Source organism: Ptychodera flava, chromosome 13 (genome assembly GCF_041260155.1).
Source record: "Ptychodera flava strain L36383 chromosome 13, AS_Pfla_20210202, whole genome shotgun sequence".
NCBI lineage: Eukaryota > Metazoa > Hemichordata > Enteropneusta > Ptychoderidae > Ptychodera > Ptychodera flava.
The window spans coordinates 10343284-10370686 of NC_091940.1; the positions used below are offsets into that span (position 1 = coordinate 10343284).

The window sequence follows — 27403 nt, forward strand, 5'->3', positions numbered from 1 at the left end:
GCATGTAAATATGTTTATCTATCTGTCTTGTCTCTTCATAATACCACCATATTGGGCGAGTACATATGTGTGTGTATGTATGTAGTTCAATAAAATGTATTGTTACGTGCAGAGAAAACGAACAAAAGGGTGAACTCAGCAGTTAACGTTTAAACAAAATTTATTACGAAAATAAAACTAATTGCTAAGTCAGGGATAGAGTACAAGCTTTAAAAGTGTACAGACTACTTATCTCAGCTGGGACGGCAAAGCTCCAGTCTCAGAGTTGTGACCAGTCAGTTGGATGAATGAACAGTCCTTTGGCTTGCAGGCTTGAAGCTACACAAAGTCCACAGTATAAATCCAGCGTTGGCAGTGAAGGTCTTGAAAAGTCTTGAGAATGACTACTGCTGGAGTTTAGTAACACACAAGAGACACGATCCCAAAAGTCTGACTGGAAGCTGTGCACGTCCCTTTTATAAAGGCATATAAGAACAATCTAGAATTTTATTGACATGCTAATTACTGTTCTAAAATTATCTCCCTTACACAACTAATCAACTTTCCAGAACATTCCAAACATGACTAATTGAATTCAAGGTTGTTAGGTCATCAGGGGCAGTGACCTTGAGAATGTTCTAGACTAATTGAACTCAGGTCATGATGAGTGTGGGGGAAATGACCTACATAACACACCCCCTCTTCAAAAAAAGAAAATTTTTCAAAGAAAAATCTTTCTTTTACAAATGTAATCTTGAAAAGGATTTAAGTACTCAAATTTTGTTTTACTCTAAAGTAAAATTTCTTGAAAGTGAACAACAATAAAATTTCTTGAAAGTGAACAACAATAATTTCTAAATACGAGAGAGACAGTCTGCAATTAAATTGTCTCTGCCTTTGATATGTCTAATGTCAAGATTAAACTCCTGTAACATTAAACTCCATCTTAGCAATCTCTGATTTTGCCTTTAAATTTCTGCAGAAAAACAAGAGGGTTGTGATCAATATAAACCACTATTGGCTGATTTGAAGAAGTAACATAAACTTCAAAATGCTGTAAAGCTAATATCAAAGATAAACACTCTTTTTCAATTGTAGAGTAGTTTCTCTGGGATTTGTTAAATTTGCGTGAAAAATAGCAAACAGGATGATCTACCCCATGACTATCCTCTTGCAATAAAACAGCACCAGCAGCCGTATCACTAGCATCTACAGCTAATTTGAATGGCAAAGTGAAATCTGGTGCAGACAACACTGGGGCACTTTGCAGTATGGCTTTAAGTGTATCAAATGCCTGTTGGCATTGCTCTGACCAAACAAACTTTACTTTCTTTTTAAGTAAGTTAGTCAAAGGCTCAGTAATTGTGGAGAAATTTGGACAGAATTTTCTGTAGTAACCAGCCATACCGAGAAAGCGCATCAGTTGTCGTTTGCAGTTTGGTATGGGAAAACTTGAAATGGCACTGATTTTGGCATCAACAGGTTTTACCTCACCCTGTCCTACAGTATGTCCGAGGTAAGTTACCCTTGCCCAACCAAACTCAGATTTGGCAAGGTTGACAGTCAACATTGCTTTACTCAGTCTCTCAAAGAACTTCCGCATGAGCTTGATGTGTTCCTCCCAGGTGTCACTATACAGGATGACGTCGTCAACGTAAGCTGCACACCCGTCTAGCCCGGATATGACGTCGTTGATCATCCGTTGGAACGTTGCCGGAGAGTTCTTCATTCCGAATGGCATCACCTTGTACTGGAACAATCCGTCTGGTGTAACAAAGGCGGATATTTCACGAGCACGATCCGTCAGAGGGACTTGCCAAAATCCCTTCAGTAGGTCAAATTTCGTCACATACTTGGCTTTTCCCACTCGGTCGATGCAGTCATCAATCCTCGGGATTGGGAAAGTGTCTGTCTTTGTTAAAGTGTTGACCTTCCTAAAGTCCGTGCACATACGATAACTGTGATCTGATTTGGGAACAAGTATGCACGGCGAACTCCAGTTACTTTTACTGGGTTCAATAAAGTCATTGTCCAGCAGGTATTTGACTTCTTCCTGGAGATATTTTGCTTTTGTTGGATTCAGTCTGTATGGATGTTGTTTTACAGGCTTACTGTCCCCAACATCAACATCGTGATAGATGACGTTTGTCCTCGTTGGAACATCTTGAAACAGGTGTTTATATTCATGGAGCAGTTCTTTCACCTGTTGTTGTTGTTCTGGCTGGAGGTGTGCCAACTTTGTAGACTCCAGCTTCTCCAGGATTCTGAGTTCTGAAGCTTGACCGAGCCCAGCTTTGAGTTTAGAGTATTTTCACTCAAGTCAGTTTCAGTATCACTATCTTCATATGGTTTGAACTGACTGCACTGACAGGCTGAGTTATAGTAGGATTATCCCTATCCAAATATGGCTTAAGCATATTTATGTGACATAGCTGTTTTTGTTTTCGCCTGTCAGGTGTTATTATGATGTAATTTAAATCACTCAATTTCTTATCAATTAGGTATGGCCCAAAGTAACGAGCATGGAGTGGTTTGCCAGGAACCGGAAGTAGAACAAGAACTTTTTGACCTGGTTCAAACTTCCGTTTTGAGGTGTTTTTATCGTATTTGGTTTTCATTGACTGCTGAGATGACTCAAGATTTTCTCTGGCTAATTCACATGCTTTAGAGAGTTTTGTACGAAAATCTGACACATATTGCAAAATATTCAGACAATCATCATCGTCTGATAGGAATTTCTCCTTAACGAGCTTAAGTGGGCCACGGACTGTATGTCCAAATACAAGCTCAAATGGGCTAAAACCAAGAGACTCTTGAATTGACTCTCTAACAGCAAAGAGCAAAAAATGAATTCCTTCATCCCACTGCTTCTCTGCGTCAAAACAGTAGGTCCTAATCATGTTTTTCAAAGTTTGATGAAATCGCTCAAGAGCACCCTGACTTTCTGGATGATAGGCGATGACCTATACTGTTTAATGCCTAGCTGATCCATTACTTGTTGAAAAATACCAGACATAAAGTTGGAGCCTTGATCGGACTGGACACATTTAGGGAGGCCAAATAAGTGAAAAATTTGACTAAAGCTCTCACATAGTCTTTGTCTTTATATTTCTCAGTGGTATGGCTTCTGGGAACCGAGTTGATGTACACATAATTGTCAGCATGTACTCATTTCCTGATCTTGTTTTTGGTAGGGGCCCAACACAGTCTATTAGTATCCTACTAAATGGTTCTTGAAATGCAGGAATTGGCTGTAAAGGGGCCTTTGGAATGGTCTGATTCGGCTTTCCTACCATTTGACATGTGTGACAAGTTTTACAGAAATGTGCTACATCCTGCCTGAGATTAGGCCAATAAAAGTGACTGAGAATTTTATGATAAGTTTTCCTGACTCCTAAGTGACCAGCCCAGGGCGTTTCATGGGCCAGGCGCAATATTTCAGCACGATAGGGCTTTGGAACCACAATTTGATGTTTTATAGCCCAATCGTCATCAACCAAGACATCTGGAGGTCTCCATTTACGCATGAGAATACCAGATTTTGTATAATAGGAAACAGAGCTATCTGAAGTTTTACCTTCATCATCTACCCTGTCAAACAAAGACAAAATATCTGGGTCTTTGTGTTGTTCTGCAATGAGATTTGATCTAGAAAATGTCTGACTTTGGTCAGCAGAAGTTTTACTGGAAGTTTCAAATCCACGAGGGATAACGGAATGATCCGTGTCAAACACCTGACTGAGAAAGGTGTCATTTAAGTCAACATCTGTGACATTATTTTTGAGAGTATTTTGATTCTCGGAAGTTTTCTTTGACATGGCTCGAGTAATGGCACATGAAGGAAATAAATCGGGTATCTCTTGTTCAATTGGCTCTGGATCCTGATCTAAACTAGGATTATCAGTCACAAGTGGATTAGTAATGACCTTGTCCCAGCAAGGTCGTTTCCAAGAAGAAGGTGAATCCCTTCAAAGGCAAAAAAGGCCTAATACCTAAAGCCACAGGTCCAGAAACAAAGTCCGAAGACAAATAGACATTATGGAGAGGAACAGGAATGTAGTCATTACAATCTACCCCCTTAATAAGAACTTTAGAACCTGAAAATGACTTTTCAGACAACGGCAGGGTATCTGCCAACAAAAGAGACTGGGAAGCCCCGGTATCTCTAAATTTTGACAGGGGTAGCGGAAGAAAAATCACTAGAAAGTGATATAAAACCATCTGAATAAATGGTTCGAAAATACCCATAATGCTATCTTGAGAAGAATTGACCTTGACCTCATTAATTGGGGATGAGAGGGGTTTAACCTCAGAAAATGTGTTGCACACATTATTAGACTCTAATTGAGTTGATGAAGAAATAAAGCCGGTGGCTTAGATCCACTTTGACCACTTTGACCTTCACGTTTTCTTTTCAATTTGAAACACTCTGACATTAAATGGCCGTCTTTCTTACAATAATTACAAGAAAGTGTACCAAACTGTTTGTCAGAAGGAGATTGAGACTTGGGATCTGATGATGTGGGAGTGTTACTTGAACTCTGTGAACTGTTGTCATTTGATTTTCTACTGTCCTTTGAAAAATTCTTGGATGAAAAGGAGGAGTTAAATTTACCTGCATTGTTTCTGTATGAAAAGGACTGGGATGGTTTGCTGAGAAATGAAGATTTGTGGGTCAATGAATAATCATCGGCCAAACGTGCAGCAACCTCTAATGTATCTGCCTTTTGTTCATTGATAAACGTCTTGATGTCACTCCGGATGCACCTTTTAAATTCCTCAATAAAACAAGCTGTCGTAATTTGTCATAATTCTGACTGACCTTTTCAGAAGAACACCAACGATCAAACAGTTGTTCTTTTGTTCGAGCAAATTCAACATAAGTTTGATCCTTCACCTTCTCACAATCCCTAAATTTCTGACGATAAGCTTCAGGCACCAACTCATAGCCCTTGAGAATTAATTCCTTCACAGAATCATAATCTGAAGCCTGCTCTACTGACAACTGAATGTAAATTTCTCTGGCTTTACCCACCAAAGCACTCTGCAAAAGCATAGACCAGGACTCCTTAGGCCAATCCAGACTCTGAGCAATTTTCTCAAAATGAAGGAAATATTTATCAACATCCTTTTCTTGGAAAGGGGGAACTAACCTGAAATGCTTAGTGATGTCAAACTTGTCTGAAGGGAAGAATTTTCCTGATTGTCCAAGCTCTAAACGTCTCATTTCTAACTGTAGTCGATGTTCTTCCAATTCTCTCTCCTTTTCTCTCTGTCTTTCTTCCATTTGTAATTCTTTGTCTTTCATTTGTAATTCTTTGTCTTTCATTTGTAATTTTGCCTGCCTTTCCCTTTCTTCCATTTGCAATTTTTCCTTTTCTAATTCCAATTTCTTAAGCTCCAAATCTGCCTGTATTTCTAATTCTAATTTTTTGAGTTCGAAGGAAGACTCAGGCTCATAATCTTTTAAGGCAGACTCCTCAAAATGGCCAGAATTAACTAAATGTTTTGCAATCTTGAACTGAATTTCTCGCTTGCGCATAGATCTTTTGACATCTACTTTAAGGAATTTGCCAGTGCTATGAGGTTGTCTTTTCTGAGGGAATTAAATGTGTCCTGATCAAGGTCATCCATAAATTCGTCTGGCTTGAATTCCGCCATGATTGAATTTCGCTGAGTTCACAGTATACAGTAGTTTTGAAAAGGCTGTCAAAATGTTGTCAAACGGCTCAAAATATTCGTATCCCGGACGAGCCCCCAATTTGTTACGTGCAGAGAAAACGAACAAAAGGGTGAACTCAGCAGTTAACGTTTAAACAAATTTATTACGAAAATAAACTAATTGCTAAGTCAGGGATAGAGTACAAGCTTTAAAAGTGTACAGACTACTTATCTCAGCTGGGACGGCAAAGCTCCAGTCTCAGAGTTGTGACAGTCAGTTGGATGAATGAACAGTCCTTTGGCTTGCAGGCTTGAAGCTACACAAAGTCCACAGTATAAATCCAGCGTTGGCAGTGAAGGTCTTGAAAAGTCTTGAGAATGACTACTGCTGGAGTTTAGTAACACACAAGAGACACGATCCCAAAAGTCTGACTGGAAGCTGTGCACGTCCCTTTTATAAAGGCATATAAGAACAATCTAGAACTTTTATTGACATGCTAATTACTGTTCTAAAATTATCTCCCTTACACAACTAATCAACTTTCCAGAACATTCCAAACATGACTAATTGAATTCAAGGTTGTGAGGTCATCAGGGGCAGTGACCTTGAGAATGTTCTAGACTAATTGAACTCAGGTCATGATGAGTGTGGGGGAAATGACCTACATAACAGTATCCGTTCCAGTTTGTGTAACTTCGTATATCTTTAAAATTTGAACAGTTGAAACTAAAATATACAATAGTAGAAGTAGTTTGAATGAAAGAATTGAGCGGTTGAAGTAGTAAAGTAAACGTGGTCAACTGTGATTAATAAGAATTTTACACCCCATTTTATTCATTTATCTACATGAAGCGAAGGAAAAATTAACCATCCATGTAACTAAAGTATAACCCTGACCTATATACGAACTCACGCACGCGCAGCAGTGCATTGTCCTGTACTAAGCGGGGAAATTCCCTGCTGAGTCAGGCCTGGACTTGCGCAATACACTAGCTATGACTCACCCCCACTGAGCAAAACAGAACGACATTCTATTCTCTCTCTCATTTGTTAGATAGATTCTGACTGAGCCGTACCAGAGCCGGTCTGCTCTTACAAAGACAACCCGTACCGGAACAGTTCCGAAGGTGCGGGTCTCGTTTCTGGATGTGAATTTTATCTGCTGGCTGTTCCCTTTTCACTATGTTGGAGTCGTCGGAACGAGATTTTCCCCTACCGGAACACTGTTGCGCAATACCCCTATCAGGACGCAGCAGGAACTTTCCGGTAGGGAATTTCGCAATACCGCTTTCGCAATACCGAGCTTCGAATGTTGCTTAGTAACTTGTGATGTCATGTTCAATGTCTGTCATTCTACAGTTTTCAGAAAATTTTCTGTGGAATTTTTTCTGAACCTAACTTTCATATCCATTCAATCCATAATATCGTAGATATCGCTCCAGCGGCGGACTAAATCCTTCTTGTTTTTGAATTTCTAGCGCCTGATGAAATATGTCCTGAATAAGTTCTGACCCCGGAGCCTCCTCGTTCCGAAGGGTTGCGCCTTTTTCTTGTATTTGTGTAAGCAGCTGTTTATATTGAACATAATAATGTTTATATTTCTCTCGTCTCTTTGCTACACCAGTTTTCCCTTGTATCACATCAATAACAACACCTGGTATAGGAGTTAAGGCTAACAGTACCGGAACTGTTGGAATTGCTGCTATGACAGCAGAGCTTACAAGAATTCCCTTAGTAATATTGAGAGCCATATCAATTCGACCCATCAATTTGTAACTTCGTCGATATGCAGCACTTGTTCTTTCTATGTAATCAGCCAATTGTTCAACGCTTTCAACAACTGAGATGTGCATTTTTACTGTATATGTAAGGGATGATAAAAAATAATTGTAGTAATATAGAAATACAATATGGCAGAAGGAGGAGAAGATATACCACTCCAGGATTTCGATGATGCAAATTTAAATGATGATGACGCTACTGCTGAAACATTCTTTATAGACGATGATAATGCCCTTGCAGAAGTCGATCCTTACCGGGATAGCTCAAGCGCGCGGAGCCCGCAGGTAGATCCTTCAACTAAATTTGGAGTAGAACTTAAAATACAAATGGCTAAAAATTCTTAAACGAGAATAATATTACTGATGAAGCAGCACGAAACGAATTATTTTTGAATGCAAAGATTAGGTATGGAAAGCTGTATTATAAAGAACTCAGGCTATCAAAATTTCAGGAAGTGGTTTTAAATCGCTCAAGACAGTAAAAAAAGAAGCAGGAGGATATGAATTTGTAACTAAAGTATACAGTAAGACGGGGGACAGCGCAGAGCCCGAATATGTGAGTCGTACATTGTATTCTGAAGATGTGAAAAATGATAAAATACCGGCTGAGAAGATGACGCCAGAAGACATGGGTATATACAAAGATGAACTGACAGAGTTACGGCAAGATGCTTCTGGTAATGCAGATAAAATACAAGCTTTTGAAAATAAAATCGAACAATGGAACAATCTAAACCCAGAATATAGAGCTATTAATGATGAATTAAGGATTGCGAATATGCGTATTAGCGACCTTAACAACGAAAAAGTTAAAATAAGGCTAGAGAAAAGAGAAGTTGAAAAACAGTTAAAGGATCCTGAAACGAGCACCCAAGGAAAAGAAAAGACGAGAAACTACTAGCTGAACTCATAACAAGAGAAGCTAAGTTGACAATCGAATTGAATACGAACATGGTAAGATCAGTGAGGCACGTGAAAGTCTGGCTACGACTAGGTCTCTTCGTGATGTAATTTCTGATCCAGAATTATCACTGAGACTGAAGCTGACAGAGTTATTTAAACGAAATGGTATAACAATCGCTGCAATACTGACTGCCCTTGGAATGACAATATCAACAATTGCCCTGGCTGTAACTAAGGAGGAGCGGGAGCAGGGGGAGGAGGAGCAGGAACTGGCGGGTCTGGTTCAGGTCCGCCCAAAGTATATACAAAAGCGAAAGAAATTGTAAAGCAATTTGGTGAATGGTTAAAAACCTTGGCCGCAAAAAGTGCTGCTGCAATACCAGGTTTAATCGGTTCCCTCGTCAGTTTTCTATTAAAAACAGCAGGATCGGTTGTCGTTTTGTTGGAGAACAGCTATGGATATTTTTAACTGATTAACATTAGTCATTATAAATAAAATTATGTATTAATATATGACACCCCTACGGCTCGACATGTTTGGTGAAAAGAATATTGCAAAGTTTCTTTCTAAAAATAAAGACCGTGTTTGTTTTCTCCGTCGAATTGGAATGGTGCAACTTCGGCGGGTAAATCGACATATACTTCGAGCAAATCCAGGTGTCCGACTCAAAGATGATAATCTATATCATAACATTTTAGCTTTCGTGAAGGAATGTCAAAAGACTAACTTCTTTAAGCGACTAGAATTCATAGCTGTATTCCAGGATACTGAGGATGACCAGGAGGCTCATCATCTCCAAGAATATTGGGTTCTTCGATTGATTCGCGACACAGGTAATCGATTTATCTTTCAAGCAGACGGAAATATTTATGTAAAGATGTGATTTTTTCTTCTAAGTCATTATATACACGAAGTGAAACTTAATTTTCTTTATAACATGTAATTTCTTTTTTTTCTTCTACTATATACATTACACGAAAATGGGGTACGATAGAACATTATCACCGACTTTCACCAACCGAATACCGAATGGAACGAAGTCAGAAAGAACTCATCATGTGATTGCTCATAATCCAAGTGAGGCAGATCCAGGCCAGACACTTATCATACGATGTCCGAAGTTAGAAAGCGGAGTACTCTTAGTTCCAGATACTTTCGACCTGGTTTTTGATCTCGAAGTAATGGGAGGTGGAACTACCCGTGTAGTACAAAATGTTGCAAAAAATTTGGTGGAGCGAATGAAACTCACATTCGAGGGGCAGACACTTTCCGATTTGAGTAAATATAACTTTATTGAATGCTATCGTGATCTCTTCAAACATAAAAAGGAGAGAACGAACATGACACTGTACGGAATTCAGAACGAAAATCTAAGAAAATTAAGAAGCGTGTCGACCGATGCAGATGCTGCCGTCGTGGGTGATAATTTACTTTTTGACACATATAAAACAAAATATGCTATTCGTCTCACTCATCCCCTCATAACAGGTCATGGAGTTGCATATCCAAAAGCGTTAGGGAGTCATATTGAATGGGAAATTACGTTGGCACCCGCCCCCCAATTACTTGTCAGTAATCAGTTTATTACAACCAATTATAAATTAAAAAACATTCAAATGGAATACGAGACAATTTCTGACCTCGATCTCGCGAGGTCAACTGCTGGTTATTACAACGGTGGAAAAAGTTACCTTTACGAGCATATACATTATTTTAGAACAATCCCATTCAAAGAATCGGACACGGTTATCAATGAAAATATAAATGTACCACGACGTAGCATTAGAGGTATCGCATATACTCTTCACTAAAAATCAGAATCAGGCAGAACTGAACAGTGAACTTTTCTTTATCCATCCATTGAATCTGTGTCTGTAATGATTGAAGGCATTGCGAACAAAATATACGCTCAGAAGATGTTACCAAGACAATTTTGGCGAGAGGTGCGATGGTATTTTGCTGAAGATAAAGATTGGTGTGAAATTGATATAGATGAGGCCGATTATTTGAAGAATAAATTCTGTCTGTTTATCGATCTGCGTAGTTTTAAAGATATTGAGTTTCATGGAAATGGTTTAAAAGTAATGAACACAAAGGACGGAATTCAACTTGAGATCCTGAAGAAAGATACCGCGTGGGTTGGCGATGACGCTCACAATGATAATATATTTGCCCACATTTATGTTATCAGTGATGCCCTAGTCTCTATTGAAAATAGTAGATTAAAGTCTTTACAATTTTAACCGTGACCGTAGGTCCGTCCTATCGGCCATGTTTCTCCCAGCCATTCGCCCGTGTCTGGATTGTATAACTGCACACGTTTGATATCATCTGGCGCCATCATGATTTTACTACGCTTTTCACTACGAATTTCACCAGGTTTTTCCCGCACAAATTGTGTAAATTGTGCCGGCTCCGGCTCCTTCCCAGTTTCAAAGTTCAAATGTTTTCTAACACAAACATCTTTCACCCCTTTATTTTTTTCGTCTCCGAAGTTGGAGTCCGAAAAGCATACACTTTCGAGCGTATGCTGACAAAATCAAGAATAGGTTCACCATTCAACTCATCTTTAAATTTACCTATCACCTTTTTATTAATCTTCGGAAAGTTGGGGCTATGCGGAGCTCATCCCACTAGTATCATATATAGACTTCTCACCATTCTTTCCACATCTTCCCGAACTATATCATTGAAAGTTACGTCCGGGGAGGGTATTGGCACACTGTAAACAAAACTGTCAGTATCCATGTAGGCTAATCGTATTCCAGGGAACTGGTCCGAAAGTAATTGTAATGCGTCTCATACATAAGCAGCTTAGAAAGTTCCAGTACTGCGGCGCCGATGAAAACTGGTTTTACATATTTATGCTCATCCGTTTTCAGTTCCAGTAGGGCACTGTCGCAGGAATCGCCATCCTCTTCGGAAGTTATGAAAGTTATATGTTTCATCTTTGGATTATACTTCTGAATCTTTTTACGTCCACTATCCGTGCCGTTCCAGTCCGAAACAAATTTAAGTCTCTGTACTTTCGAACATCTTCTATTGTCTTACCGAACATTGCATTATTCATCAGCTTATAGAAATTCTTTTCGAAATCTGTCCTCCCCTTTGTCCTCATTTTAGTGTTAAAGTCAATATATTTCGCGAGACATGGAGCTTCATCGAAAGCAAGCACCCGATAAATCTTTTTCAATCTCATTCCCATCCGAAGATAGAATTCCAGCAACTTGTAGTGTAAGACGTATCTCTCTCTGTCCAACACACTTGTAATCAGTCGACTGCCCTGCCTCGGAAATTCATAGTGATGCGGTGCTAATGGCAAATCGCTGTGTTCTTCATGTAATTCGGCTGGGTATTCTAAGTCTACTTCTAGAAAACTTGGTGAAAGGTGGCGCCAGGTCCCCACCCTCCGGACCGGCCCCGCCCCAGCTCCACCGTCTCGGGCCCCGCCGGCGGCCCATTCCTCCCACTCTTCCATCGTCATCCAATGAAGTCCGCCCGTAGGCATTGCCTGACTCATTGCCCAGCCGTAGAGATTGTTTGCATCGAGATATTTTATTTTGGTCACCGGCTTCTCTGGATCGTAATTCCCGCCGGCGGGGCCAGCGTAAGCCGGATGATTTGTCTGTAAATAATGAATATTACACTGGCTGATACCTCCTCGTATTCCCCGTTGTACGAAAGTCATCTGCTCAGCATCTTGAATGAGTTTAAACTTATTACCCGTGTAAAGTAACATAGCATCCCATGTCAAGCCAGGCGCTGACATATAGTGGGCTGGATCTAACTTGTACGCTTCTAAACATGTGTCACGGAAATTTTCAAATATATTTGCAAGAAGTAGAACGTCAGTCTCACAATAGAATTCCATATAATCACGAATCGTCTTACATCCAACTTCGTCCCATACTCTTAATGCATGTTCGTAATCAGACTCCGAAATCCCCTCTTCCGTCAATTCGCTATAAAATTCCCCCTCTCCGGGAGCTCATCCTCTCCCAGTCTGTCAACGAGTCTAAATATTCGTAGGGGAAGAAACCTTTCGCCCTTTGAATGTCCGGGTACGAAAGTGGCGCCGCCGTCCACCCGTGGGTCTCCGGCACAGTTTTTGCAACTTCGCCAATGACCCCATCATCAACTGAGCACTGTCCATAAACTTTATAGAAAAGAAACGTCTCTTTATCTCCCTCTTCCCTCCGGCAACAACAATTGAGGCGTGAAAAATAAATGTTTTCGAGAGACCCATAATTCCTCCATTGCTCGTCTTAGCTATGATTTTAGGCTCTGGTCCGGAACCCCCATCATCTCCTTCGGTAACGATTTCATGTAATTCTTTCAAAATAAAAGAACCATCGTATCCTTGAGGTTGTGAAAGTAGATAGGAATGGTTCTCGACGGCCGGCATCCTTCGCAATAGAAGGTCGCCTCCTCCTTCACTACTCGGTATCCTGCCGGCTCTCCACATGCAATACAGACTGGATCACATCCGTCGCGCCGGTAATTAGAAGGATCCCTCATCGGTATTATTTTCCAATAATACGATTTAGAATAATACTCGGCCCGTTCTTTCATATCCTTTAGAAAGTCTGTAACACAGGAGAGACCTGTGAATGTTCTTTTACCATAAACAGTGGGTCGGCCCGGGCCTCGTTCCGAAGGTCCCCACCCCCGTTCCACCATAACATACGAAAGACAAATTGGAATGTGCCGGCCGGTCCCCTTCTCAATAATTGCCTCAGTATCTGCATAGACGACGTAGGGAGAAGGAACCTTCTTCCGATGTCCTTCAAATTGACACACTTCCTTAGGAAAATCTGGCTGGGCAGTGTCTGTTCCACAGTATACCTGATGTTTTTCTAATTCTTCTGTTGACTTAAAACCTCTTTTACAAACCATACAAATACACTTCCGTCTGCGCTCATTCTTTCGATTAGTACGAGAATTACGAAGGCGATTTTCCGCAGTAATTGGTACGAAGTGAGAACGGCCGCCGTCTTCGCCAACTATCAGTAAGATATTTGCTATTTGATTCCTATCGGCTTCACTTCGGCTCCGCCAGGGGCACTATATAACACAGTTATGTCGGACGGGGGGCGGGATCATTTTCGTAGATCTGAAATACTTGAAGTTTGATGCCTGGATTTTGCTGCTCGAAGCGCCTGAATACAGTCAGATCGGCGGGCGTGGGCGTGGGAATACCTTCCCAACAGTAGTCAGCCATAAATGGGGCGTACGTATTCCATTTTCTCCTTACCTGACCACATTTCTTTTCACGAAACTCGGGGTCGGCCAACTTTAAACTTGCTACGATGGCGTATTGAAAACAGTTCTCGCTGCCCGAAGGTAGCACCAGATCGCTCACACAATGCTTATTTTTTAACCATCTGGGAAGTTGGACTGCGCCAGCCCCCGGGCCAGCCCCGAGTAAAACTTCTACTAGAATTACTTCAAAATTAAGTATCTCCTCGAGAACGAGACCAGAACCCTCAACATTTTCAATTGTATCAAGCATACGATCGTAGCGATCTATTAATTGTTGCCCCACATCCGATCCCGATCCTCTTACATCTTTTGTGTATGTATCATTTAATTTAACATACAATGTACGCGGTTGTGTATTACCAGTTTTCGGATCCGATAATTTGACTTCCATTTCGGTATAAACAGAGTACATCTTTCGTTCCGAATGGCTTTCTTTGACCATACCTTCAATATCCACCAGCTCCCCGATATCCTTGACTCGCTTGACTTCAGGAAATTCTTTTCGTAAAACTGCTCCCTTGAATGCTGTATGTAATTGACGGGCCATAATAATCTTTATGATATATACTATCCTAAAAATTTTTAAAATGAAAAATAATTATTCTATGATAGGTCATCAAAATCCACTATAATATTTTTGGCAGCATTTATTTGTTTATATATCTCGCCTAATCTTTCTAAGTCGACTAGTTCTTCCACATCTTGAATTTCTGGTTTATTAGGCGCAGCACAAAATATTAATCTCTCAACAGTGAAAGAAAGAGCACGCTTACTTAAGCGCGGTTTAAATGCTAAGAATTCTATCTTACTACCTTTTCGGATATTACGAGGTACAATAGCAGGATTTTCTCGGACTGGTAGTAACGGGCTCACTGTTTTAAAACCGCAGTCAATTTCTTGAACCATATCAATACATGTAGCGCTTTTAAACTGAAATTCAAAATACGCAACTGGCTGCGCCCCGCTCCCTCGCTTCTGATACACTTTAGATGGATTGTAAAATCCGCAGGAATTATTCTTGGAGTGAGCGGCCAGGCTTGCAGCATAACTTTTAGCAGTGCTTGCATCGAAACTTTCACCTAGGGTACGGAATATTATTAAATCGGTAAACTTTTGAAGACTCGGTTGCCAACGGACACACACCCCATCGCATGTAGCAGGATCGTTGGATCCATATTTAGGTCCGATGTTGAAAACCACTTCTAGCTCACTGTCTACATATATAATAGGATCTACCAATGATTCACCAAATATGAGTTTCCCTCGTCACTGATTTGAATATTCTCTTCTCCGGTTTCAAGTATTTTTATTGCAGTTGAAATAGAAAGGATTGTCATTGTCTTATCGTATATATCTTAATAAAAAAATTTTTTCTATGATATAGTATCCTAAAATGTCATACATATTCATAAATGGACCAACTGGAAGTGGTAAGAGTTACGATGCAGTAAATTTGGATCCGTATCACGTACCAGAATTTGACACTAGTTTTTCCAGCAACATTGCCGACTTTTATAATGGGCGTGTCACCCACGTTTCGATTGCCGATTTTCAGAACCAGTTTATAGAACATACGCTTAGTTTACAATGTCAGGCTGGGAGGAGGAGGGAGGAAACCCCCCTCCCTTCAGAACAATACATTATTTGTGACTCTTCCATAATTCAACATCTGACTTTTTCTCGAATCCGGGGCGTGGCAACGGAAGAAAAAAGATTGTTTCTAGAGCATTTGACCATTTACCCAGTTTCATTATCATATTCAAAGATATGCCTTGGGATTATTGCAGGCGGAATGTGTTGACTCGAGCCAGGTCGTACGAAATAGCCGCCTTAGAAGAACTAGAAGAGATTCACAACAAGTTCAAACAGACTTTCTTAGAAATTTGCCACGACTACAGGCTTCCATGTTTGGTAATTCGGAACGCTCTTACCCCCCTCGTTCTCAAGAATATACTTAATCCAACAATTGATACAGAGACAGTCGGACCAGTAGAATATCCACAAGCTTTTGACTTTGGAATTGCATGGAGCGGCGGCAGCCAAGGATTTTTAATAGACGGTTTCAGCAAGGAAAAACTTGAAAAAGCGTACTTCCCACCTGGACAAGAACAACTAGAACAACCACGAGTCTCACTCAAGAACATACACAAACTTCTTAACGCTTGTGAATCTGTGTGTGCTTATAATGCTTCGTTTGACCTACGAGCACTTGACATTATGAAACCCTACGGTTCTGTAACACCGGACTTTGAAGTTACTTGTCTATGGCTCATGTCAGTTGTGTACATTATACTTCAACCAGAACTTATCGATAAGCTGAAAAAGGGGGACTCGAAAGAACGGACTGTGGTAACATGAGAAGTCGCTTTGAAGATCTTGCAAACTTAATATGTTCAGGAACCGAGGGGTCCCCACCTCATCCACATACGGCCGAAAAAGATGCAGTAAGTGAACATTACTTACGACAGTACATGATAAATACTTGGCCAGGTGGGGGGTGGAAGTGGGTGGTAAACTGACACTTTCGGCTTTCAAGAAATTAAGACTTTTTCCATGGTACTTATTGAATAACTTTCGTAAATACTTACGTTAGTACTTACGTAGTACTTGACAAGTACCATGGACAGGAACTTACGAAGTACTTACGTAGTACCAGCACAGGAACTTACGAAGTTCTAATAACATTTTCCTCCGGCTCCCAACTATTGAAACTTTCTGGATAACCTTTCCATTTTATCAGATAATATTTCTTTCCTCTATTTTTTTCGTCTTCAAAATTCGTTCTACTCTGTACAGCTCGTCAGCACCAGTTCTGAAGGTGCGCTCTGAAGTCATCAGAATAGAAAGTGCCGAGTATTTCCTCTCCATTCAGATCTTTTATTTTGTAAACTGGTGGTGTTCCCAAGCCAGCTGCGTACACAACTTTTGAAACTACGAAAATCTCCTCTGTCCAATTTGGCAAATATCCTTTCTTAAAAGTGGTCTTGTATTTTGTAATTCGGACACGTTCTCCCGGCTTGAATTCAGGGTTGGCTCCCCCGGCTGCCAACTCAGGACCGAATAGTGTATAAAATGCCTGCCAATCGTTCTCCTCTGTTACGTCCCTGGGTTTCATTTTGATACTTCCGTGAACGGTGTTATTGTAATTCTCGAGAAGGTGGGGTAGAATGGGGAGCCAGGAACGTGTCTGTTTATATGTAAAGTATTTCCACATCATCGTCTTGAGGGTTCGATTAAAACGTTCAACGACGCTAGCTTTTTTGTCACTGTAGGTGTGAAACCAATGAATGCCTGACTCCTGGAGCCACCCCTGCATTTTCTGATTAGTAAATTCCCGCCCCTCATCTGTCTGAAGTTTGTCGGGTCTTCTCCCGGATTTCTATCACGTCTTGTAGCGCCTGCAACGTATCATCAGCCGTTTTTGACTGTATTGGCCTAGCCCAGGCATATTTACTGAGTACATCGATTACTGTTAGCATGTATCGAATGTTATGATTCTCTTTTGCGAATGCTGCAGGGAATTCCACAAGGTCTGCTTGCCACTGTGAGTCTATCGATGTTACAAAAACGCGTCGGCCGCCCGTAGCATGAGAACGAGGTACCGGTTTATGTAGATTATAAGTTAGCTGAGTTTTTAACCAGTCCTGCACCTCTTTCTTAGTAACGTGGAGTCCGCTGGCCCGTGCTGCGTCATACAATTTTGTACACCTCCAAAACCAGTTTTCGGGTTGTAATATAATTCTCTAAGAGTACTTCGCTTCAGCTTCCATAATTGCTATATTATACGAATAATTTTATGTCGTACGGATTCCGTAAACGAAATACTAGTTTACTGAATGGTCTACTTTTCAATTGCTTGATTAGGCCCACGGCTTCCTGTTCTGACACCTCCATTCCATATTCTTTTATAATAGTTTTGTTGTCTATCTTGTTCGGTGTGTAAAATAGTACTAACATCTGTATGTTTTCCCTGAATGGTTTACTAATACTAGTATATTGTTGAGTCAGAACCCAGACAGATAATCCGTCGTGCCTTGCGCTGAAACCAAGTTGGACTAAAACGTTACTGCGCTTCTTCATATCTTTGGACGAGGCGCAGTCATCGAGAATTATTAAAGTGTTCGTTCCAGCCCATTCTTTATGCACGTAGGTTAATGTATCATCCACTGCATCGAGTCCGACTGGAAATATAAACACATTATCATCGGTGAAAATGAATCTTCTATTATACGCTTTATTATTCATGAATGTTGGGCAAATGAATATCACATATTCGAATTTCCTTAAGTACGGACCGGTGAGGAGGTCCAACATAAATTCTGTTTGCCAGAATATGTCGGTCCAGTTATAATCATGTTGAATGGTGGGGTTACGTATATTGACATTTCCTCTGGATCTATATACTGTAAATTAATGAATCTCTTCTAGTTCTTTTAAGTTACTGGTTCGAGTTAGATGAAACCCAGTCACATCGACAGCATCTGAATGAACTATATAGTTAGTGACTTTATTCCAGTACCTACAATAGTAATGAATATTGCTAAAGATAACAAACCAATTTTACCATATTCGTGAATAGGGTCTACGCTGGTCACGGCTGCTGCCCGTTCCGGGGAGGGGAGGGGAGGGGACCGAATCCGAGTCGTGTCATTGTGAGGTGACTCTCCGGGCTCGTCCTGCCACTTCACAGGATCTCCCCCCTCCATCTCGTGTACAGCACTTTCTCGAACTTCCGTGTTTATATCACCTGTTCACCCGAAGGACATAGATTCTGTTGCGTATTGCAATTCATTATTATAACCCGAGATTGCCGGGCCCGAAAGAATGACCATCTCAGACGGTAAGAGAAGTAAATTTGGCGAAACTGCCATATCAAGTTTGACGCCAGTATTCATTATTGTGTCTTGATATCGCCTATAACTAATTACTTTGTCGGTATTGCGAATTTCATCTTCGAGGAGAACACCGAATTCTTTTCGGACTTGCTCTGCACTGCCAGTATCGCCCACAATGGTACTGCGAATATTTGCTTGTGCGCCGAGTATGCAATATACGTAGGCTTCAAGACTTTCGTTGAGGCGAGCGAGACCGGCCTTTGTTAGTCCCGAGTCTCCTTCAGAGGAATGAAACTATTGTATTGTCCCTCCGATCCATCATTTCGGAAGAAATAGTAGTGCGGTCGTTCTTTGTCGGACAGTACATGTTTTTTCTTTCCAAAAATGGTATGTGTATAGAAAACGCCTCCGTCGGCGGAGAGGAAAAAGTCCCGACCGTTGTATATCGCTTTTGGCTGTCGAACAGGCCCACGATTAGTGTAATATTCATATCCATAACCAAGACCTTTATTTTGACCTTTTCGATAACGAAAGTCGGACTTCGTTGGACTTATATTTCCAAATTCTGTACAGAGAAGTTCATATTGGACGAGATTGTACGGATTGTCGCCCGCTTTGAAGGTGGGGGTATCGTCTGGAAGTGCAACGCCCATTTCGTGAAGGATCCGACGTATTGTAAAGTATACATGGAAACGGCAGAATGATCGTATTTGCGGAGGAAATTTCTTATCGACGAGATGGGCGAATGATATACCACAACCAGTAGTGCTGCACCATACGGCGAAATTTAATTGCTGGTCCCAGTATTTCATGTGTGGGCCGCCCAGCCATATATTACTTTCTTTTGCTGATCGATGAGTGATTACGTTATCTTTTAACACATCCCTTGGATGAAAAGTAAATTTTTCTGTCGGCGTTACATATATTTCTAAGTCCATGAGAATAGGTTTTACTCCCCCGTTCGGTTTGGAAGGAATATCAGCATGCTGTACTGTCGGTACGCTCGTCTTATTCAATTGAAAAGCAACTGGGAATAGGTCTGTACTCATTATTTGTGTTCTATATACAGATAGATTTAAATGGAGGAGAATTTTCCGGAATCCCTGTCGGAATCGTACTAACATTCCAGACCATGTTAATATTATATTTCGGATTCAGGTTTAAACGAATTTTTTATTTTTTATTAAGAATAGATAACATACTGCAAACAATGGAGAATTTAATAAAGACATCGGCAGCGGCAAATACGACAGCGCATTCCGAAGGGCCAACCGCAGCGTCGGACAATAATCGATCCATAATAGAGACTAAACGTGAAAAAATACTCTGTGTCATCACAAGTGGTCAAAGTAAGTTATTTTTTGGTAAGGAGATTACAGTTAGAGAAGTGGAAAGGTGGAACGATGAATTCATAACACGAGCCTTTAAAGTCTATGAAGCGAAATACAGTTCTCTTATAAGTGATACCATCACTCAAAGTTTCATAGATCTAGGAGCCCGTGCAATAAGTCAGGTAGTTCCAATCGATGATCGAGATAACTATGCCACTGATCTTAAAAAGGATTTTATTCTAAACAGTGAAATAAAACGATTATCAGGACGGATAGCTTCACGTGGGGGCCCCTGATTGCTCTAGTTTCCACCGGTTTAATTACGGGTAAACATTTAAATTTTAAAAAATCGGGTTAATATAGTACCTGAAATAATGGATTCAACTTCGCCGACTCAGCAAACGGAAACGACTCCGTCAGGGACGATCCTACCACCAACACCGGCACCTCCGACACAGCGCAACATAGAGAAAATGACGTTACCGCCGAAGCATCCAGGGAGAGTTGCTTCAGGGAAGCGACTAGCGGAATGGAACAGGCAAACAGGGAGAAGAAACTAAAAGCAATGGAGGGGAATGGGGGGAGCGATGCGGTAGCAGACCTACCGCCTACAATGAAAGAACAGTGTGATAATAAATCACGCTGGTATAATAAATGTTATCTTGTTTTAGGAATTGTGGGAGTTTCATTGACTGCATTAGGGCTATATTGGGGCGTGCTCGGCATACCCCCTGTCCTCCCCGGAAACCGCGGGAACCGCTTCAGAAAGCGAAAAAAAAACAGAGCCCGTACCGGCTCCCTCCAGAACAGTTCCGAGGGAGGGGGGGGGAGGGGGAGGGGAGGGAGGACCCAGCTCCTCTACATTGTATGAGATGGATTAACTCCCCATATTTTTATTTTTATTTTTATTTTATATACTAGTCAGCAATCATGGATATTAAAACAGTTGTAAACACAATGTACGATGGTATTGTAATCGCAGGACTTGCGATGGGATATCTTATGATCTCCAGCAAATTTCTGAAAATAGAGGTTGGTGATCCAAGTCGACCAAATTTAACTCGATTGGCAAAATTAGGCGGTGCGACTGCTGCCGTGGTTGCGACCAAAGATCTCCTTGAACAGAAAAATATTATTCCTGCAGAACCTTATACTGTGTAATGGGCACCTTCGGAATAATAATAAATTCATCGAACACTTATACTTAGTAATATATACAACGTACAACAATGATCATTTGGATTGAAAGCCAAACAGGTGAACCAGTCACTGTTAATTTTACCCTTGCATTGACACGACACAGTTTACGAAGATAAGACTGCTAGAGTGCGGACTATATAATTCATGGCATAACATAACATCGACGAATAATGTAATAAAATATCAAGAAGGTGACCAACCGAAGAAGACTAAATCAATACGTCCAGGTAACTACAATATCGATACGTTAAACAAAGCAATCGGGTTGAAGCAAAAAATTAATTTTGAAAAACATCTGCCGACAAACCACGTTCTTCTAACTTTGGCTAAAGATGTTAAAGTTTATTTCAATGCTACAGGTAGCTTCGCCAACGTCGTTGCTTTTCAGATAACCTGAGGACAACCCAGTTATAAAAAGTACTATGAGTCCGAAGAAAGTGGATTTCTTAACAGTCACTAAATATATAGTTCATTCAGATGTAGTCGATGTTACTGGAAATTATGTTTCATTTGGTTCGGGTGCCTCCGGAGGATACATACAGGGGAAAGTATCGAACTGTTTACAAATACTTCCCATCCGGGATACGAGAGAAATAAGTGAAAAGGTTACTTACGATTTTAAAAACGGAGCAATTTCTATGCCATTGAGAAAAGGGGAGATTACATGAATTCAATGCGTATCTGGATAACAGATCAGGATGGGAACATGATCGATTTCAATAACTGGCCAATTAGCTTTTGTATTGAATTGCTGTAGTCGTTCTGAAGCGTTCCGAAGGAGCCCCCTACCGGTGTAACATAAACCATCCCACGACTAATCCTCCAGCAATATAGATCATCTCATATTTCTTTTGCTCAGGGCTGGGTTGATAATAATCTGAGAATTGAACTGCCCCTTCGGAACGGCTTTGCACCGCTTCTGCTTCTTCCAGGATTTCTGCATCTGTATCTCTTAATTCTGCCGCAGCATGCGCATCCTTTGCTTGATTTTCTCTTTCCCAGTCAGCCTGTAGTAATCTTTTTTCTGACCAGACGTTGCGATCATGTTCAAATTTTTCTAATGCTTTATCATGTCGAACTTTTCTTCAATAAAGAGCCTCACCATTCCCAGAAAGCTTTTGTCCGATAATATTTCCTCCTGTGAATGCCGTTGCATTTAATACAGCACCGAGAACTGTCATTCCTATTGCTGAAGCCATGGTTGTGTATATTACAAGGTATTATTTTAATTTTCACTGTATATAACATAATTATGTCTGATCCAAGTGGCTTCGGTCTAGGTACAATTCGTATGCAAAATCTTGAGCTTGAAGATCTGAGTGATGTTAAGTTAACAATAATACTAAGATGGCTGCTAATCATAATAAGGATTACGTCCTTCGTTATAAAGACCGCGAAAAATATTTCGTTTTAGCCAATGCCGCGGTGCAATCCCACTGAGCATGCTGTAGAATTTTCCGAACTTAAAGACATTGATGAAACTGTAATTGACGCCACAAAGGCTTCGAATGATTCTACTCCTTTTGCTCTGACATGGGATTCGGCTAGTCAGAAATTCATGCCTTATAATGTGCCGCGTAACATCTTAGATATATTGGATAGTGAAATTGCAGGAGGTGTTGCTGAACCACCAGGAACTCCGAATGTGATTTATTTTGATAGCAATGTAAACAAATATAAATTGTTAGATTTTCGTAGTTGGCTTACTCCTACAAATCCATACATTGCACTTCTTGGTATACCGATTCACCTTAAAATTAGTCCTCTTAATACAATAATGAAGGCAGATAATACACTAAGAAGGTGGATAAACGAGGGGGAGAATTATTGCTCGTATACAGCTAGCGGAGTTCCAGTAAGATTATTTTGGGACACAACTTTAAAGAAACTGGGTCTTAAAAGTGTCGGTGATGAGGCAGCTGTTCTCACTTTACAGACAGTAAATCAACAGATGACTGATAATATGAAAATACTTCAACATGGTACAGTTCTCATTAGATGTGTAAAGTTAGCTACTGGAGATGAATTTGACGATTTGGTTGGATATTATGCTATGAAAACAGATAACAGAACAACTTGTGATATTATCATAAGTATTGATAAAGATCGGGGAGGGGAAATGAGTATTGAATGTTTTGTTGGTGGGAATAGAATAGAGAACGACTTAGGAACTACATTTGTACGTAGAGATAAAAGAGTGAACACTTTAGATATCAGTACCATTCATCTGAAACGACTCATTTTGTTTGAAGTAATGGTCTTTCGTCATATTTTAAGTTCAGAGGAAATTACTAAAATTTTATCTATCGGGTGAACAAGTTCGCACCGATAGGAACTTCGTGTTCAACATCAGCTAGACTCCGCGACCGGCCGGCCGGACTGACAACGGGTGTAAAAAAAGCTCCTTTATATAGGCTAGTTGATGGTGATGACTCACACGGAATTTCCCGTACATGTATAAACATGCTCAGCAGGGAATTTCCCTGCTTAGTACAGGACAATGCACTGCTGCGCGTGCGTGAGTTCGTATATAGGTCAGGGTTATACTTTAGTTACATGGATGGTTAATTTTTCCTTCGCTTCATGTAGATAAATGAATAAAATGGGGTGTAAAATTCTTATTAATCACAGTTGACCACCTTTACTTTACTACTGGTTGAGATTTACGATGCGAGGTACAATAAAAAAATCAAACAGTGGTCTCACCAGAAAAAAAAACTGTCTTTGACCTATAAAAGGTTTGTCAATATTAATCCAGTTTTGAAGAACAGAAGGGCTTTTTCCAATATCTGTGACAAATATTATCAATCTGTCATTCAAAATTCATGCATTCGACTTACAGATGCTATTTTATAATTCCAGAAAAGTTTGCTAACGCTCTTGCGTCCTCTTAGTGAGAAAATTACAAAGAAAGTGGTAGATCAGAAATCCGTAAGGTGAGTATCTTAAAGTCAGTTGGCAGTGGGAATTTTTCTAGCTGGAGACTTGCCGGAACGTTAAGTTATTAGTAGCTACTATCACCTGTGTTCGCCTGGGTGGCCAGGTGAAACAAGAGCGCTACCAATACTGTACAGTTTCTATAAATATACATGGTAAACACGCCTCCATTACAATACATTGACATATGCAAATTTATCGTATCTTGGTAACTTCAGCACCCAAGTTCCAAAAGTATTCACACTTAATGTCATAAGTGGCCATTAAAAATGCTTATCGACTCTAAGTTCTAGTTCAAGAGCGAAGAAAAAATATAACAGTATTCATTTGTTTCCTTTTTTGTACGAACTTGAAGTAAGCCTTGTGCTTCTAAGATCAAATTTGGAGGGTGACGAAAACGAAAACATTCTTCGATTTCAATAAAATCCTTGTCAACACATGCCATTGGAATTCATGCCATTATCACTAAAGCGCTAAACGTTCAGTGCTTTTCAATTTTACAGAGACAACCTACTTCGTCTTAATGTGTACTACGAAGAATTGGAGTTTCGCAAGTTGTCGAAATTACCAGCCTACTCGGTATGTTAGTTGACTTTACATAGGCTTTTAATTACACCCGTGGCCACTTTAGTGTTGATCAAGCCCACTTGATACAGACAGAAATTCTGCTTGTATAAAGGCTAGCTCTGTCTGAGGTTTTAAACTCAGTTTACAATTGGCGCCCTGTATTCAAGATTAAGATACAATGTAACATTACCATGCACTAGTCCATGTACAAGTCTTGTTTATTTCAGTTTCCCCACACACAATGGGACATACATTTTTACTTGATGCTATACCAGTGAGTGTGTTGCCCCAATAAACTAATTATCGAGTAGAGGCTTTCATGAATGGAAGTGGTATCTTGTGTCTCCATTTTTAACACAGGGTGCCAATCATTAGCTCTCATTTACAACTCTTGGCAGGGCCTGTTTTGTTTTTATACAAGCAGAATTTCTGTCTGTATCAAGTAGGCTTGATCAACACTAAAGTGGCCACAGGTGTAGGCAAACTTTAAAACTATCAGCCTGCGATTCTAAGTCAAACTGAAAAGGAAAACTAGCTTCGTTTTGGCAAGGAGAGAGGTCCTTTCATGCAAAAGTGTAATTTAAGAGATAGTTCTAGCTTCATTGAAATTTGTCTGATTCTCTTGTTACTAGAATTGAGGAAACGTCTCGCAAGATTTCCAAGTACTGTCACAGTGTTAAATATTTGCCACGACCATGGGAGTTAAAGTGTTCCAGTGTAATTTCACATTTGTAAAGACTAGCTTAAAGGGAAATAGTCGTCAGAACTGCGCCTGTGCGAGTTTCTTGTTTACAAATAATGTATTTCGTGCACGATCTCTAGATGCACTTCATCATCATAGCTGCAACATTTGTAAATTATACGATGTAGATTATGACAGACATGTTTTAACTTTCATCAATCACCATCGTACCTTTGATAAAGTGTTGCCATTGGTTGTATGGGTCCCATACGACCTTTGAGCCCATTTCCGACGACTATATCCCTTTAAATTGTATTTAAAAAAGAAACCGTCGATGGCAGTTTGCAAAATATTATTCAAAATGAAGGCATTGTGTCAATTTCTATAGTAGGGTCAAATTACGATTTTGAAATTGATAAAATTGTGATTTTGGAACCCTGTTATTCGAATAGATATCATAGCGCTGGTCGTAACTTTGAGGGCGTCCTGCTGAAGAGGTAGTAAATTTTCAAAAGCTACAGTATTTTATCCAAGGCCATCGAGATTGTTAGAGATATGAAAGTGGCCTGGGAACGAAACTAAATAATTCAGACTCTGTGCAAAAGCAATTTGTTTTATTACATTTAGATTCACACACGATTGGTTGAGTGGTAAATCAAAGAAAAGTGACACGATTTGCATCCAGGATGGAATAACATCCCTGCATACGAAAACAGTCTGAATGACTGCGGAATGATTTTCCGGTAAACATGTAGGTCTACTGCCTCATGAAAACGTTACGAGATAGGGCTACAGAGTTCCTTAAAGATTTTTTCGTTCCCTTTTTTAAAATTTGATATAAACTTTTATAACCATTTGACTCACATATAATGTGACAACCCAAAAATCTCGAAAAAAAACTAGATGAAATTAAATAGTTAGGAACTATAACTGTTGATGATTCTTCCCGCTATTTTTTGCATGTCAATGACAAATTCCTTTTCTGCTCCCCAAAGCATGTTGAAACACCTACTGTCTAGTTCGTAAGCACTGTGCCTATACGTGTATAATACACTGTTGTTGCTTACATTTGAATTCTAGTCCGGACCAGAATTCATCTATCAACAATAACAATGCAGGATTTATGTGCACAGTGTACAGGATGAACTGACAAACCAGGCACCGTCTACCTCAACATCCTTTGGGAGTAGAACTGCAGTTAATATTAAAAAGCACAAACAGTGAAACATCATCAAAATTACAGCTTTTATCCATATAAGATTTATATGTACATTTGATTATCATAATCGTAATTTGATGGCATTTTCAGATCGAAGAGCTACTTGCTGATATTGGCGGTACTCTCAGTCTCTGCATTGGTATGTCACTGATCACCGTCGTAGAACTTCTGGATTTCTTGCTAGCCGTTTTACGGCATCTCGTGTCCAGGACAACAAATGCACACATTCCAAAGACCGCTTCCTCAGTTTGACTGTTGCAAAAGTAGACTTTTTGGAGTTAAGTCCGAGGAAACGACCATAATAGAAAGTGTTCAATACAATGTTGTCGATACTGCTTCGTACTTTGTGCCATGGCCTTGTTGCACTTAAACAAACTCTAGAATAGAAACTCATCGCTTAATCAGCCAGACATTTATCAAGCTTACAGTGACAGAGCAGTATTACAATAAAGAAGATTTACGGACTACAAATAGAGTGTTTTGCGTCTCAACAAATGATAGTGTCTGTATACAATACACTAACCTGGCGTCTGCTGTACGCGTCTTGTACATTTACTGCAAGTAAGACAACTTTTACACTTAGTCTAGTGTATGGCCATCACCTACAGAATAGAACTTGTTGTAAAATTTGTTATTATTTGAAATAAAGTTCACCAGAAATGTTTTATTTCACATCGCTATATGACTCATATTCCTTTCACTCCCGCTTTTTGGCATAGCGTCATATAAAATACTGAGGTTATATCTCTGAGCAGTTTCAAGTCTGAAAAACTTCATCCATAATATCATATATTGTAAACACAAATTTCCTGTATAATTCGTGATGTCACACTCTTCGATTAGACAGTGTTCAGTTAGACAGTATTCAGCTCGTCAACTCAGCCTGTATTGCATTGCTGACAAGCCAGTGAATTCTGGTCCAGACTAGAATTCAAATGTAAACGATAGCAGTGCATTTTACATAGATTGTATGTTATTGAGGAAGAGAAGTCAAAGGTCACAAAAATAACACATCTGTTAGGAAGGGTTATATTTACCGAAACT

General features: G+C 40.0%; 1 protein-coding gene across 2 annotated transcripts in view; it reads left to right on the forward strand.

Moving 5' to 3' along the window:
* Positions 1-27030, forward strand: part of LOC139147370 (uncharacterized) — a 58115-nt gene extending 31085 nt beyond the window's left edge. For both annotated transcript variants that reach the window (XM_070718440.1, XM_070718441.1), the window contains exons 20-22: positions 23817-23890; positions 24395-24470; positions 26450-27030. In XM_070718440.1, coding sequence (XP_070574541.1) covers positions 23817-23890; positions 24395-24470; positions 26450-26611 — 312 coding nt within the window. In that variant the 3' untranslated portion in view covers positions 26612-27030. The remainder of the gene's footprint in view (positions 1-23816; positions 23891-24394; positions 24471-26449) is intronic.
* Positions 27031-27403: the final 373 nt, after the last annotated feature.